The sequence below is a fragment of the Poecilia latipinna genome, unplaced genomic scaffold, assembly GCF_001443285.1.
Source record: "Poecilia latipinna isolate Pla-1442-1.1 unplaced genomic scaffold, P_latipinna-1.0 Scaffold946, whole genome shotgun sequence".
Taxonomy (NCBI): Eukaryota; Metazoa; Chordata; class Actinopteri; order Cyprinodontiformes; family Poeciliidae; genus Poecilia; species Poecilia latipinna.
Window position 1 is genome coordinate 65243 of NW_015113562.1, and position 17821 is coordinate 83063.

At 36.5% G+C, this 17821-nt stretch overlaps 1 protein-coding gene across 1 annotated transcript in view; it reads right to left on the reverse strand.

Annotated features, from left to right (window-relative positions):
• Window positions 1–3361: 3361 nt before the first annotated feature.
• The window catches only part of mettl15 (methyltransferase 15, mitochondrial 12S rRNA N4-cytidine), a 57447-nt gene continuing 42987 nt past the window's right edge, over window positions 3362–17821 (reverse strand). Inside the window, exons 4-6 of the mRNA XM_015049423.1 lie at window positions 14376–14567; window positions 11091–11269; window positions 3362–4081 (exon numbers count right to left, since the gene is read on the reverse strand). Coding sequence (XP_014904909.1) covers window positions 3648–4081; window positions 11091–11269; window positions 14376–14567 — 805 coding nt within the window. The 3' untranslated portion in view covers window positions 3362–3647. The remainder of the gene's footprint in view (window positions 4082–11090; window positions 11270–14375; window positions 14568–17821) is intronic.

Below are 17821 nucleotides of genomic sequence, written 5' to 3' on the forward strand. Positions count from 1 at the left end.
AGAGAGATTCTCATAGAGGTTTTTGCTGAATAACTGGCATAAAAAAAAGAAAATCTAAAGTATGATCCACACCACACAGCATAACATTGTGCTGCGGTCATGACCAAGAACTGGACAGAATATAAATCAAATAACTCAACTAAAGTCCTACAAAACATTTTTGAAATGCCATCAGAAAGCCTGCAGATTTAACAACCAAGGCCAGTTTCAAAACTGGAAGAATGTTTAGCTGTACTGAATACACAAATGAAGAAATGAAGGATGAATCGAGACTGATTCGCAGACTGTGTCTTGGCATCTAACACTTTGAGCAGCTGTACAGGTGCATCTATGTGAACATTGTTTCTGTAATTAAATCAAAAAGGTGAAAATTATGATATAAAGATAAATTTTCTACACAATGACTTACTTTAGATGCATATTGGTTATTATTGCTTATAGGTAACAAATGCCCCAAAACTAACTTTTTCAAAGTAGGAAAAAAATAAATAGGTGTTAATGTTCTATGTATAAATTCATGTATAGTTTCTACATAATACACTGTTGAGGCTCATTTTGCATTAATTGCTGCATCAATGTGACGTTGCATGAAGGTGTGTGGCCCATAGTGGTGGGGAAGAGGTTTTGGAAGCCCAGGCTGCTTCAGCTTGTCTCATCTTTGTCCATGCCCATTATCTCGTGGTGTAAAACCCCACAATGAAGCCACAGCTTCATTGTGGGGTTTTACACCACGAGATAATGGGCATTAAAACAGGTATATTGCTACTTTTGTCAGGGTGGGAAATACTAAATCTTGATTGAAAACCCAATTAACATTTCTATGTCCATAGACGGAGGCCCTTAACAAAAAGGATCAAAACTGAAATCATTACCTGCTGTGGAAACCTGGATTTTGAAAGTTACACTTTTCATAATATGCTGAAAGTGGTTGAAGGATGAAATCTTGTTTATTAGCCATTGTCTCCTTTATAGAGCTTCATCCTCGCAGCTTTTTGAAGCTCAGCAAACACTCTACTTCTGCGAAGAAAGAAAAAGATCAAATGTCCTAACATATACCGAGTTTTACATCCACTGATGTCACCGGGAAGGGGCGTAGAAAACTCCCAATACAGCTTAATTTCAAAGTAGATTAAACAACAGGATATAAATTTAGATGCACTTGAGTATTACTTGCACCACTTAGTTTCCAAGGTAACTGCAAGGGTATATTTAGAGAGCACAAAACTGAGAAAAAAGACAAAAGTGTTAATAATCTTGATGAAGCAATTACAATTAGTCAAAGTTAAATAGTAAAGATCAAAACACCTCATCTGCTTACAGTTGAAGGTGAGAGAATGCTCAAGAACAACCACCCAGCTCATTCAGCACCACTTCTGACACTTGCGTCATTCAGTATTTAGTGGCATTACTGATTCATATGGTGCAGTAGAGGTTGCACTTGAGCTACTCATCAAGGGAGGTTCAGGGAAAATACAGACGTCAATGAAAAAAATATATATTCCTGTGCTGGTTTTACATATTAAGCTTCTGGGCAGCAACAACTTCAGGTGCCATCGTACGTAGCTTGGACTTGTTGTAAACATGCACAATTGTAATCTGGAAATTAGATAGCTTTTTGACATTTTTATTTTGAGCTGTTAGGCAGCAGAAACAACAACCAAATCCTTGACAATTATTATAGTGACACTTAAAGGACATAGCAGAAAAAGTCTGCTGATACATTGTAAAATCTCTCTTTTTTTGGCTTTTCTCAGGACCTTTAAAGATATTACAAACAATAAAACATTCAATAGGAAAGAAACAACAAAAACTGGCAACATCCTCAGTTTTGTTCATATTGTTCAGACAAATAAACTGTTGGGGTCAACTACACCAAAAAGCCTGGAAGTCATACGTCTTTGCTGTCTTGAAGTAGTAAACAACTTTAAAACATGATGCTCAAGTCAAAATCAGTCTCGAAGAATACTACCAAAAGACACATTTGAACAGAGGTTAAGAACTTTTACTTAAATATGAAAACTAATTAATGAATGAAATCAAACCAGGATGATGACAAAAATCTGTCAACTTTGGCAGCATTATGACCAAATCATCTACTGTAAAAACAAAAATGGCACTCGGTTGTTTCTCCTCAATCAAATCTTTTCCAAAATAAATTGCTTGGTTTGCAAAAGCTACCTCGGTTTCCACAAACGAATATTAGACTAATAATATATATATATATATAAAAAACAAAAAAACGTTGCAACACAGCTCTCTGCTGGGCCACACACACACGAAACTAAAGATTTCATTGGTAGCAGGAAACAGATTTGTGAAGACCAACAAACTAAAGTGTTGAAGCCTCCATGTTTGGAAATTTAGAGTGATGAGAACATTCAATTAAAAAAAGTCAAATGAGAAACAGTTTAATGACACAAGCTTACTGCTTCTTAACTTCAGTGTCAACAATAACACTGCAAATTCTGACTTTAATTTTAAAAATGGAGTTTGTGATGTTTATTACGATTATTGTGTCTTAAGATTGCCAACTTGTGTTTATAAAAAAAAGGTAACACTTTATTTGAAGGGGGTTGAATAAGACTGACATGACACTGTCATAAACATGACATAACACCTGTCATGAACATGAGTAAGCCTTCATGAATATTTATGACTGTTGTCATAAAGTATTATTTGGTAAATTATGACACTTTTAATACAAAGTTGACATTATTCAAAATGTCTTTGTTATGACAACTTGACATTAACCAAGAAATCATTACTGTTTAAACTTTACCTTTAATAACATAAAGTTACCTAATTTTTAAAGTGCAATCAGTAATACTTTTATAACAAATTTATATCAATAATGATTTATTGTTTAATGTCAAGTTGTCATAACAAAGACATTTTGAATCATCTCAACTTTGTATTAAAAGTGTCATAATTTACCGAATGACGCTTTATGACAACAGTCATAAATATTCATGAAGACTTTTTGATTTTCATGACAGGTGTTATGTCATGTTTATGACAGTGTCATGTCAGCCTTATTCACCCCCCTTCAAATAAAGTGTTACCAAAAAAAAAAAAAAATAATTATGGTTTATAACTCTATTGAAAAGTGTGGATCTGTTGCAGCAGAAATGCTTACCAGCTTTGGACTTAGGACTTTTTTAGGTAGTCTTTACTTAAACACTGTTGTTGCCATTCACTAATGACTTCACTGCAGACATGCAAAGTGATGTACTCTAATGAAAAGACATACATCTTCTGCAAAAAGTCTGCTGTGAAGCTTAACATGAGAATGTTTGTATCAAATAAATATAAAGACATGATGAACTGACTGAGAAATATATTTGAAGGAATTTTACGAGGATCAGGTTTTGGCTTTTATTCCTTTTCTTAAAAAACTAGATTACAAAAATGAAGCATGTTGTTGCCTTGCATTAATTCTCACTTGATGCAAAAGCTCAGATACTGTCACCTTTTTTCTGTTACCAAATGGTCCGAAAGCTGTTACACATTTCAGTTCAAAGACAAACCACTTCACTGCTTCACTAGGCAACAAACTCAGATATGTGTGCAGTATTGTGTTCACAGTAAAAAAGAGATGAAATTTTCATTATGAAATACAATTTTTTTTTTCCATGATCGTTCGAAAGCTACCTCCGTAGAGCTATCCGGAGTTTAGCAGATCGTCCACGAGGATTCTCTCTCACGTCGTCTTTTTCTGGACTGACCACTTTTCTTTTTACAGGAAACCAGTAAGAACTTTTGTTACGTTCACTGCTCTCATCCACCAGTTTTTTCTTTCTGCTGCCTTGCTTGTTTTGGCTAAAGTGGTATCGATCCAAGTTAGACAAGTCATGCCCCTGCAGGAAACGTTTGACCAGTCTGTCCTCCAACGAATGAAACGTGATCACGCAGAGCCTTCCTCCAGGTTTCAGCGCAGACTGGGCCACGCAGAGCCCCTTGTGCAATTCATTCAACTCATCGTTCACAAAGATCCGCAGGGCCTGGAACGTCTTAGTTGCAATGTGGGCACGGCGTTGAAGACGGTCTTTACGTGCGTAGAGAACGCTGGGAGGAAAAGCTCCTAAAAGAAAATATAATAAAACAGTCAAGGTAAGTCCATTTGGCATCAGATGGATATGAGGAGTTCGAAGGATTTTCTGTGTTGTAATTTAGGACCAATTTAATCAGTTAACAAGACACGGCAAGCATTTGGGAATCACTTTGTTGGTGTTAATGTTTGTTTTCTATTATGCGTTCAAAAAAGATTCTGTCTCAAAGGTCAAGTATTAGCATATTTCTGAGCGAAGAAATATAAAGATCTTGAAAGTACAGAAACAGTTAAACCACAATAATTTTTTTCACCATTATATTTCAAAACAGACAAGCAATTTTAAAACACAATATTCTGATAGAAACACAATCTTTGAACGATGTTCTTCAGACCAGATATACAGTATTGTTTAGATCCTGTCTCTTTGAAACGCTGCAAACACATTATTTTCTTTTTAAAAAAAAACTTTATAAAGAAAATATTTTAAATGTATAGCTGCTTACTGGAAAAACAAAAAAGGAGACAGTAAGCATTTCTGCTGCAAAGATTCTGCAGGAAAAGAGAGAGAGCATCATAAGAGAAAACAGACAGAATATTTTTCCTGACCCTCCAACAACAGTCTCTCTCTTGGAAGCAATTTTTTGATCCATGATTATGACCATAACGGTTTCTTTAAGAGAAGGAACAACCAAAATGTGAGTTGATTATAGAGCATAATCAAAGAGTAAACGGCCATATCACTGAGGCATTTGAGAGTGTCAAACTCTTTATAAGTAGCTTAAAACGGAGACTTACTAGAGACTTGCACAATTACTACATCACTCATGAATAAAATGGAAGTGCCGAAGCCTATGCATCACAGCAGCTAAAGCAACACTCCTGGTTAAAACTGTAGCAGAAATGATCTGAAAGCTGTTATATTCTTTTTGATTTTTTCACAAGCAATCTTTGGTCATTGTTATGAATAACAAGCAAACAGGACGAGTCACAAACCATTTTAAAAACCCTGCACAGGGTGCTGGTTTGCTATGTTTCCAAGGGAGTGCTCTGAGAAAATGTTACTCCTAACTCTTCACTGCATTGATGCCCAAGTTTTATCTTCCAAACATAACATGAATGCATTGCTATGCAACGTTTCGCTGTGCTATTGCGTTGAGCTACAAGCCCAAACACAACACAAAAAGGAAAGTCTGAAAAGTGACGGTATACCTCTTTTAAGTATTTTTCATAGATTAAACCGATTAAAGCAGAACTAACAGGCTACATGTGGCACAGTGCCCAAAAATCTCAATTTACTTTAACTGTCTGTTACATGTTGACACAACATTTTATTCTTTAAGTTAAGGGGCCTCTTTTGTGCTTAAATCATTCAAAGGCTATTGGTAAACGGCCAAAAACCAGGAACGAGAAGATTTGATTGTTCTGCAGAGACTTGTCATTCCAAAACATGTTCATGTCCAAAGAAAGCTTTGAAAGACCCTCAGGGAGTCTTGGAAACTATTGCTCAAGAGCATTAAAAAAAAAAAATTACAAGACAATCTGACTCTTTTGAAACAAAATATAAAGAAATGACAGATGGGTAAATACGTCTGCTCAGTACTGTACACCATTCTTTCACTGAAAAAAAAAACCCACAAATAACAGCTTGATTTATATCATTAACACAAGACTGATCGGTTCAGAGAAAATACGTCACAGCAATAAAAAAAACAGCTTATTAAAGGATATAAACAAGCCAAAGTTAGGAGTGAAGAGGGAGCTGCAGTTGGACTGAGCGGCAGGTCCATTAGAGGCACTGTGTGGAGCAGATGGAGGGTGGAGATGGTGTTGTTATTGCTTATGTGTCACTAATTATGTGTCACTGTCACATTCAAGTTAAACTGTAGAATAATATAATTTGTCCTCCTGTTCACAACAAAAAAAATGTAAAGATGTAAAGAATTTTGCAGTTTTTATCTCCAGCTAGAACGGTCACAGGAAGGAGATGTTTTCATGCAAGTTTTTAAGTCAAAACTAAAGAAAGTAAGAAATGTGTAAAGTTAATCTTGTCCAACCCGTGACAACTGCACACAGAAAACAAAAGAACAATTAGGCACTTACACAGATCCAAAGAGATAGAGCAACAAATAGAGAAGTGAGGGATGTGGCATTTCTCTCCTCCTGCACTGAACAGTCCAAGGTGTGACTCACGCTGCAATCAATACAATGCCTGCACAGCAAGGACCAGCTCTGGTCTAGCTTAACCAAGCCATGCACTCTTTCTCTAATTCACCTTTGAAAGGTCCTGCAGGCAGCTCTATGGTGGTAGGAAGAGATTACAAAAAGAGGAAACCTGCTGGTTAAGGATGAACCAAAACACGCTGAGCGTGTAACACAGAACTGCAGAATAAACCTCACACAGCTCTGTTTGTGCAGGTTTAGGCCTGTAGATGGTTGAAATGGTTAATGTTTTGAACAAGCCACAAAAAGGAATGTGTTCTTAGATGCTACAGTAGAATATGTAAAAAAATATGATTTATGTTTTCTGTCTTTGAACAAAAATTAAGGTTGAACTCAGCTCTGCACAAAATTAAATCACGTAAAGAGAAATGCTTTTTTTTAAATCTATTTTTTAATCAACATATGTGAAGTAATTAGCCCACCTGGTAAAATAAAAAAAGGATTTGGCATGAACCAAATTCAGCATTGGAGGAAACAAACATTTTTACCAACTGTGAATCATAACTATACACGTGTCATAGTTTGGCGATAATAAGTTGCAAAAGGGCCTAGCTAGCTCATCACCATAGAATCCACCTTAAATATGTATAAACACATAGCAGAACTAAATCCTTTAACATGACATTGACCCAAAACCTATGATTAAATCCACCAAGAGTTAGGTGAAAATTAAGGAAACATTAGGCCTGGGCAAAGTCAAAGTCCAGATTTTGATCTCACTGAAATGCAGTTGGGTAACTTGAAACAAGCTGTCCATGCACGCTCATATTCAATAAATTAGAATATGCATTTTAATAAGCTTTGCTTGTCAGATTAAGAGTACCTTATGAAAATAACCATCATTAAACATGCTATTCGTCAAATCAATATTTCTGTAAAAATGCTTTTCTTAAGTGCTCTGTTCCCATAAGAGGTAAGCAGAAAATCATCATAGTTAACATGACTTGAAAACATATGTCTGGGTGAAATTCATCCATTTTGTGTTTCTCTGAGCAAATTGCTGAAATAAATGAACAGAAACACCATTACCTTCAAACTCACCTCAAAGCAAAAGTTAGCAGGCTGACTGAACAAATCCATAATCAGCACCAAACAAAAGGCTTTCTACAGTAGCCCAACTAACTGTCATTTTCAAAATGATTTCAAATATTTGCAGTGCGTCTATACACCAATTTAACTTAACTAAGATTTCATTTAAAAAGTGTGGCAAAATATCCAGTTTGAATGAAATCTGGAGTTTGTTCATGAATTCACCCTAACGTCAGTAGAGGTGTATGTATAAATATTGCTCAAAAAAATAAAGGGAACATTTCACTTTAATTTTGTGTGTGGCTCCAAATCCAGGCTGCCATTGGTTAATAAATTTGATTTCCATTGATGATTTTTGTGTGATTTTGTTGTCAGCACATTCAACTTTGTACAGAACAAAGTATTCAATGAGAATATTTCATTCATTCAGATCTAGGATGTGTTATTTGAGTGTTCCCTTTAATTTTTTGAGCAGTGTATTTGAGTCTGCATATTTAATTTTGACTTTGCATAGATTATAGTAATAGAAAAAACTCCATAAAGTTCACATTTCTGCAGCTAACTTTCATTTTCAAAAGTCATTGAGGTCAATTGTTGTATTTGTTTATACCTCTTTTTCTACATGGTGGAAAAGTATAGCTTAAAAAAATCAGGAAAAGCACAAAATTATTTACATTTATACTAATGCTGAGCATAAACCTACTCTATAGTACAGCATGTGTGCAAAAAAATAGTTTCTATATGTTAGAAACATCAGAATAAAGAAGCAAACAAAGCTACTAGTCTGAAATGTGTGGAGGACAAAGGCAGGTCAATACCATCAGCCCATTGCTGATAAGACTCTGTTGGAGGCTTTGGCACCAGCATGTCTGTATGTATATCATTCATCATCCCCCTTGACGTGAGCCACTGGTTCTGTGGAAAATAACCATTTTTCTCTAAAATTTTCCTATTTCTTCCTTTTTTTACATGCTCTGATGATGTTAGGATAAGGCAGATGTGTGCTTTACTGCACACTAAAGGTTGATTTGTAATAATACAGAAGCACAGCACCACTTCCTTTGAAATCTTCAGTTTGAAACTTGGCAGGATGTTATAATATTAGCAGATTATATCAAACATAACATTTACACTTAAAATTCATGTTGCTCAGAGGAAGAAAAACATTAAAAAACTACCGTGCCAGTCATTTCTTTAGTAACTGCCTCATTCAAAATTAATAGACGTGTCGAAAGGTTTGACTGACAGAATTTATACCACAGATAAATCATTGGAAACCCCCTGACGTCTGGAACTGCTCTCCTGCCAGCATCTGGAATCATTAACTGTCCAGAGAAAAAAAAAAAAAAAAAAAAAAAAAAAAAAAAAAAAAGATGTAAAGCCAGTTTTTCTGCATCGGTGCAGTATGTTGTAGGTCAAAGCCTAAGTAAGAATTTATAGAGATAATAAAACAGAAAAGCAAGAACTAGTGTCTGAATTCACCTGTTCACCTTACTATGCTTGAATAAGCACATTCAAGAGTGTGATTAATACTTTACGTGAATTTTTTAAGTTAACAAGGCTGTTTTTTTATGTAAAAGAACATGAACAAAGCATGCATTCTGGCAACAACATTGAATGGTGTTGATGCCAGAATGAAAACCGTTGCTGCAAAGTGTTTACATGCTCAAAATATTCACTTGTTTATGCACTATGAACCTCACTAATTCACACCTCATGTTTTATCTTGTAATTTACATTTACAACTTGGACATGTTTAACAGTCTTGCTCTGATAGTGAAAGTTTTTACGTGCATTTTTTGAATCATTCAGTCAGAGAGACTTTAAAGACAAACCACGGGTCTCAGTGCAGAACAAAATGTGCAGTATCTCCTTATGCCTACTGGATCAAGTAGTTTGTTAAACATGCTGTGCAGGTTTTTTGTTGTTGTTTTTGATGTTTGTATTTATAAGACATCAGCCTTTTCTGCTCACCTTAAACTTATATTTAAAAGTTGAGAACTCCTGATTGGCTGAAAGCTTATGTCTTTTGTTGTCACTCATGGAATCAACCACAGTACAGGGCATTCAGAAGAGATACTTTTTTTGCCTGAGGAAAAACTCTTATGTCATACATTTTTTTTAATCTGGTTATGGTTCATTGCAACAAAGCTAAAAAAAAAAATTACTACAAAAAAAGGTAGCCTGGTAAAAACCAACCCCTTGTTCTATGTTTTGCTTCATACAAAGGGTCTGGACCCTTGGCTATTGATAAATGTTTGCTTACTGGAGGAGTGTAAGTTTTAAAGTAATTGAATCTGATTTTACATTTTACCCAGTCGCTACCATTTGGTGGTAATGTATGTGCACCAACTTGACTGAAGGAAGCTGCACTATGAAGGTTACCAGAAATTGAATGCGTTGTAATCAACCATCCCCCATTTCACACAGAGAAGTGGGTTCAGGTTGGCAATGTGTGCACCTCGGGGTGAGGTTTTGGTGGTGGAGTGGGTGTGTGGTGGTTGACAGTGATTGAGACAGCAATAGTCTGTGGATTGCTGGGTTGTCTAGCGTGATAAATATGAATATATAATGTAAATCTGAAAGCATGTTTCGTTTTTCTTTAACCCCCCTGTAGATTTAGTGCAACACTCAGGAGGAACGCGGCGGATGTCACGGTCGGACAGTGTGGAGGACGGGTGGGAGGTGTTCCATCAGACCGTCAGTTCCCAAAACCACACACACACACACAAAAAAAAAACAAAAAAAACTTGTAATGGGCGGACTGTGCACAGGGTAAAAATCTTGCTGGGTCCAAATGACCCCTTCTCGTTAGAGAATTTCACAATTATATGGTAATCTGTGTTGCTCAATTCCATAAAATATCGATAATAAAGTAATAATATTTGCGGTTGTATTGTGACATAATGTGAAAAAGTTCAAGAGGCATGTATGCATTGGCAAGCTGATATAATATAATCAGAAGAGCAACCGTTTATTGATAAATGATGGTGATATTAATTAATTTGCTCTCCAATGGAAAGTGTAACATATACCTCACGTATACAGACAAATACAGCTTCATGATTTGTTATGGGGTTGTACTGTTTTCCTAAAAACATCACTGTCACAGGTGGTCGAAGAGCTCCCCCTGGAACTTTCCTAAATCAAGATGTCTTGAATTGCTTCAAATAAACATCGATGTTAACTTGCCTCGCTCTTGAAAAGAGATCAAACAGCTGCTCTTACTCACACCTGTTCTCCCAGGGTGACACTGACGCATACGCCGCTCTGTTCAATAACTGCTGCAACGACATCTCGCATCTCAAATCCGGATTCATAAGGCTAAAGGGAAAAAATAAAAACAATCATTGAAGACAAATAGCTAAGCCCTTTTGTACGCACGAGTGTATCAATTGTTTGGGGACATGTGGGTGTTTGGATGTTTGTCAGGTGCATGTCTGCAAGTCAAAAAAAAAAAAAAGGGTGGGCAAAAAGGGAACAAAGAAGCAGAGAGTGGAGAGAGAGAGATGGGCGACTGTATACAAAATACTGTTTTCAAGGCATTAGCCACATTTTGTTTCAGCCGCCTCCATCTCCATTTCATCTCGCTCTCGAAAGAAGGTGTGGAATAAGGCAACTAAAACTGAAGCAGAAGAAGAAAGGCTGATGGCCGAGATCACAGTCAGTATAATTTTCTTAGACATGCGTGTCCCTCTGGGAGACAGCATTAATAACTCCACTCGTGTTTTATTTTCCCGTGCAGCCCCAAGAATCCTGCGGGGAATTAATCAGCATATAGTCTCGCTACCTGCAACCACGCTGGCCAGCTGCTGTGTCCGGGTGATGGGGTTGACACGGCGTGCTTCCACAATGGCTGAAGCTATTTTCCTGGAGTGTCTTTCTTCCCCATATGCAGTGAGGATAGATGCAAGAGCCTGTTGATCTAAGGTATTCACAACGTCAGCAGCGCAGGGCATGTCAGGGTACCTACGCACAAAAAGAAGCCCAATTAAGCTGTTTGACGTCATGTCCTTGCTGACAGAGGCGAATCCTGACAATTCTGAGATACAGCTGAAAGCCTGCATGGGTGACAATTCTGAGCAAAATCATTGCAAGGCAGGAAAAAAAGGAAAATGCAGCTTTAGCAACAGCTTGTGATGAGGTTAAGGGATTGATTTGCAGGTTATGCAAATGTTAAAAAACAAAGTAAATGCATTTCTAAGCATATTGCACTATTTTTGCAGATACACTTCACATTTGTATGAACTGTGCCTAAAAACTGAGGTCTACTACTGTCATTACAAGCTGTAAAATGTTGTCTTATATTTAGACCTCGGGAATACTTATCTTTCCTAATTCGCTTAATAATTATTAGGAGCATTACGTCAAAGAATGTCTAAAAAACTGCTCCATATTTTAAACATAAAGTAACACATTATATTAAGTATATTAACAGGAATAACACTTGGCTTTGATTATTTTGAAGGGAAGATGAATAAAAAATGTTGGTGGTTGGAGATGGGAAACCACCTGTGGCTTTCTATATCAAAAATTTATTTTGACCATCCAGTAAGGCTGTTCTCACAAACAAAAACAGAGCGAGTCCGAAAAAGAAGTAGAGGATTAGGCTTAGCTTTGCTTGTATTCTCACCACTGAAATAATTCATATCTCTTTCAGATTTAGATTTCAAATAACCTTTTATTTAAGAAGATATTAAAATATAGGATGCTTTGGCTAATTAGAAGTAGTATCAACTTTTCGAGTACTGGAGCCGCAGCCCTAACTTGAATCTGATTAAAAATATGTAAAGGGAATTAGGATGATGGAAAAGAGTTCATCACCAGTACAAATGATCAAAATACCAGCGGAGATATAAAAACCTCTGGTCAGCAGTAAGAGAAAGAATTTTATTGCAGTGATGCCAAGAAAGATTTTTCTATTACTTAATGAAGAGTGTCAATAAATTTTAAATGGCAAATTTTAATACAATGTAAATAAAAATAGATGTCTTGTGTGTTCTTAATTGAAAGTCCTTTACATCATTTGATCATATTTTGAGAGATGCCGATCTCAAACTTCTTAATTGGGTAAAACAGGAAGTGCTTTTATGTTGATATTTCCAGTCAGAAGTATCCTTAATCCGTAATTTTGTAACGAGTGACATTTATGTCATTACTGTAAAACTAAAGCATAAACATGAGCAAATTGTTATGAGCCATTTACAGGCCATAATCTACGACAAGTCTAAACCTAAGCTGAAGTCTGTAATTTTTGCGAGTTAAGTGTAACTCAAATCGGAGTCCTAAACTCAGGCCACCATCTCAGAGTACCACTCACGCCCCTGTCAGTTCAAAACAGGAAACCAAGGCTAAAATCATTCATCAAAACTGGACAAATATACGTAGGAAAAACATTGCCTTGTCTGATGAGTCTTGATTTTAGTTGCATTCAGATGTAACTATGTTCAGGATTTGGTATAAAATTACATGAAAATAAGGATTCATCCTGCCCTGTATTAACAGCTCCAGGTTGACGGAGGTGGTTTAATGGTGTGACGAAAATGTTCTGGATACACTTGGGGCCTCTCTTAAATGACTGTGAATCATTTAAATACCGTAGCTGACTTGAGTATTTTTGGTGACCAAATCCATCCCTTTAAGACCTCAGTGTGTAGATTCACTGATGGTTTCTGCCAGCAGGATAATGCAGGATTTCATACAGTTTTTTTTTTAATTATAGTAAGGTCACTGTACTCCAGATCTCAATCCTATAGAGCACATTTTGAATGTGGTAGAACAGCAGAATCCTACTGTGGATGTAAAGTGGACAAGTCTGCATCACATAAGTAATATTATAATGCCAATTTGGACTAAATTTGACCGACATCTTTTTATTAAGGCAGTTTTGGTGGCAAAAGAGGGTCCTAACCCAGTACTAACCAAGCGTACCTAATAAAATGGCTGCTGAGTGTTTCCAGAACTTAAAGGGCCGGTAACTGATGAACTGCACCTATGTGGCATTGTCTGTGTTACATGTAGTAGCAATAATATATTTATTCCACTATGACATTTAGGTGTGTTTCCTCTCTACCTCCATCAAAACCTGCTCAACAGCTGTCAACCTGCTCAGCAGATCTAAGAGTCCAGCTTTGTGACTCTTAGATGGAGCCGTACAGCACATTATCCTCCTATGGAGTCCATGATGACTCAGAAATATATTTTATAACTCTGTAGGAAATGAAAAACTTAAGACTTTACTAGTCAATTACACATTTTCCAGTTTCTATTTCTTTCAGATAAGTTCATGTGATGAGCTGGACTTGAAACATCCGCTGAATACAAAAGCAATATATTCCCTTTTAAAGAGGCACCACTGTGCCCTCTCTAACCCTATTTTTTGAATATTCTGTCCTTTTGCAGATAAAGATCTTTAAAATTCAGACTTTTTAGAAAAAGATACTTGCATAGAGTAAGTATGTGCAGCTCTAGCAAAAACAAGAGACTGCTGCACTGAACCTCATTGAAAACCTCATGGTTATTCCCCCAAATATTGATTTCTGAACTCTTCCTGAGTTAAAACATCAGTATTGTTTTTTTCTCAATGACTATGAACTTGTTTTCTTTGCATTATTTGAGGTCTGGAAGCACTGCATCTTTTTGTTATTTTGACCATTTCTCATTTTGTGCAAATACATACTAAATTTTTTCAAAACAATGTTCATTTTACTCACATACCGATGAAAAGTAAAATCTGAGAAACTGATCATTTTAAGTGGTTTCTTAATTTTTCCAGAGCTGTATATGAGGCATAAACATATGAATGCATACATATACATTATATGTGCATGTTGCATATACATGCCTAAATACATACTACTGAATAAATGGATTGTTTATACTTATCATTTTAAACAGTAAATGTAGTTATTAAATCATATAGGATAAAAAAGGAATAATTTACAGATTTATTGTAAGCCCATTTAACTTCACTAAAAGATCCTTACATCAGTGAGCAATCTTAAGGTCCTACTGGCTCTGATAATCTAGCAGCTCCAAAGGTAACAACCACCGCTTCATGTGGCAAATGTCCTACCTCTCTCCGTCCATTCTCATATCCAAAGGTCCATCCTTGCTGAGGGAGAAGCCTCTCTCTTCCTGATCCATCTGCATGGAGGAGCAGCCTGCATCCAACAGGACAGCATCAATGCTGCCTGACTTAATGTTCATGTTAGACAGCAAGGCTTCAAGCTCACTGAACCGGCCGAGCAGCGGTTTCACACGACCACTGGTGGAGGATTGAAGGGAGAACAATAATTAGTTCTTTGCGATGCAATGCTTTTAGCTTCGTTTACATTTGCTTTTCAGGTATGAATCACGTTTTATTTAAATGAGTTTGACTTAATCATGTCTCTAATCTTATTCTCTCATCAAGTAATTCATTTTAACGTCACAGTAGAAGCACTCAAAAGCACATTTGCAGAGGTAAGTACCTATAGGGATCTAGATGCCCTGGATCCTTCGAGGGCATCTCCATCTACCTCTTCTTGGGAGCTTAATCAATTGACCAAGTTCTGGGTTAGTCCCATGGTTCTAGTTCAGTCTATTATTTCTGTAAGATCTCTAAAACAATTACAGGGACTTGCACAAAAATTGCCCCTGAATGCCAGAACTTCTTACCCTATTTCTAAATCAGAAGTAGGGTGAGGCACTAATCGATCTATTAATTTTCTGTCCATTATCATCACACATGATCAAAGACCAAGATGCCTCCTCCACTTGAGGAAGAGACTGACTCTCAACCCGGAGAGGACTATCCTTTCCAAATAATCGCCCCGGTAGTGTTACCTTAAAAATGTCTACAAGGTTGATTTATTGTCAAAGCATGAACTGCATATCTATTTTCTTCTATCCCCTTTTTCTATATCTACATCTATTAAAGAAAACACAATAGCCAATATTTTAGGCATTCAGCAACACCAAAACAATTCAGATGGATAAATAACAGTCCAAGGTAGCGCGGGGGGGGAAAAAAACAAAAACAAAAAGAAAGATTTTATTCAATTTGAGTTTGAACCTTCCCTTTGAATGTAACAGGACACTTTATCATGGCTTGTTAAATCTGATGTCTCACCATTCTTTGAAGCAACTAGCAACCTGCGCACATACACTGAGTCACTGCTCTCAACACACAAAACTCCATCTGGAGGAAAAAGCTTGTTGATTTAGCTGATGCCTACCATGTGTAAGCAAGACCACAATAAGCATTCAAAACGTCCAGTTTTGTAAATGTTCTCTCTTTCATTCTGCAAGAATGGGTTGGTTTACAAGGTACACATTAACAAATTGTAACCCATGTGTTTCTACTCCTTATCTAACATAAAAATAAATGCCTAAAATGTCTGTCTTGCAGACACTGGATCTTGCTTTCACCTTTAATCTGTCAGCTGGAGGTTATTTCAATTAATGTTTCCAGAAATCAATGAAACTTTAAATACACTACAGTCGTAGACATTTATTGCAATTAAATTAAATCATTTGGAATAAACTCCCTTTTTACTTTCAACTCTTTTCTATAAGACAAATTGGCCCCCTGACATATTAAAAACTATGCTTAAACTGAACTCAATCTGGACATTTTATGTATATTTCAATGACTCCACCTCTCTTAAGATTAACTCTGGGCATTGAAGAAGAGAACACAAGCTGGCAGGTCCTTTATTTCAAAACCCACAGAAGACAAAATGGCAAGGGAGCTTCTCACCCACGCTACCGGGGCCTTCCATTGCTTTGCTGCTGTTATTCACCATCTCTCACAGTGGTATTTCCTTGAAAAATCTATGGCAAGTTTTTGTTGTTTTCCCTCCTCACCTGCACCATCCTTTTATGTCACCGCCTCAGCCCTCCCCCAACCATTTTTTCACTTATTTTGGGGTTTCATTATAAAAAGTGGTCTCGTAAGCCGTTTCAGGCAAGAGCTTAGAAACGTTTTATTGTTTCGCTTTCACAACATTTTACTTAACATGGATTTTATCTGGAGAGCATTTATGTTGACAGCTGGAGGTCAAGCTGTTCTGCACTGATCATGACTCTGCTGTTTCTTTGAAGCCTGTTTCTAAATTTATCTGCTGTTTGGTGCAGTAGACATAGCATACAAACAAGATACTGAATGAAGAAAATTTGACAGAGTAACAATTTGAGAAAATTTTAAAATGTTCAAAATGCACAGACTACACAGCGCACATAAAGCATTACAAGGTTCTGCATTATCATAATAATGTGTATAATTTACAGACTTTTTTTAACTTCATAAATTCTTAAATTCAAGTCTGAGCTTACACCACTTTTACATCGGGTCTAAGCCTAAATGAAACATCTAAATCAGTGTTTTATGAAGACTTTTCATTGACTTTAGTGTAACTTTTATGTGGCTACATCGTTGAAATCAAATGCATTTCTTATTAGGGTTCAGTTTACTTTATAAACAGAAAACTAAATTAAGTAAGATTATGAATATCCCATTCACTGTAGCACAAAAAAGGAGGAATAAGATCCATCAGCCAGAGTTTTCATACATTTTTTTAATTATATAATAGGACATAAGACAATAAATGGTAAATTTCTACTTTAAAGAATTTTCAGATATTGCTAAAAGACAGTGATGTATTTCCTATATTGACATAAGCGGGTTAAAAGGTGATTCACACCATTGACAGTCCAACATAGGGCAATCAGAAATCTATTTACAATGTTGAATCGCCAGAAACCTAATATATTTGTCTTTGGAAGGTTTTAAGGTTACAAATAAATGTTTCAGCCTCTATTCAGCCAAAAGGCTTGTCTGACCTACATTTCAGCATCTGTTCTACTCTGTGAATGTCCTCCAAGTCCTGTTGCGGCCAAACATGCAAACAAAGGGCCAAAGTTTTGTAATTGCACAAATTGTGCCCGACTGTTACAGATGATCTTAGATAAAGCTCTCATTCAAAAGGTGGCACTGACAAAAAACATGAATCAGGAACAATGACATATGCTTTGAGAAAACGTTGCATGAAGACATTCTCCGTTAGCAACATCATACAGCACATGGATAAGGAGACTCATATTACCCAAATTAACTCCTCGTAAAATAAGCAATATAAAATCAATAACAACTTCTTTTACAGCAGTAAAACAAGCATATCAGCAATTTCTCAGCACCTATTGGACTTTGGTGCAAAACTGTAGGATGATGAGTCAAACGCTGGGGCGAACGCTTGGGAGCAGCTGACTCAAAAATAGTTTGAACACGAGTGTGAGAACATTGGCAAGATCCTACAACCATGCAGAAACCCTTGCATATTTTACAAAGTCTAGGCAGCAGAAACACATACCAAACGTCAATGCCTCTCTTGTTGACATTCAAACTTTAAGGACAAGCAAAGATAAATGCAATAGCTCAAATAGAATAACTCCAGAGCTCACAAACAAAGTGGCAATCCTGATCATGTAATTGAACCTATTAAGTAGAGCCTTATGTGACCTCGTGATAGATTCCTGTCA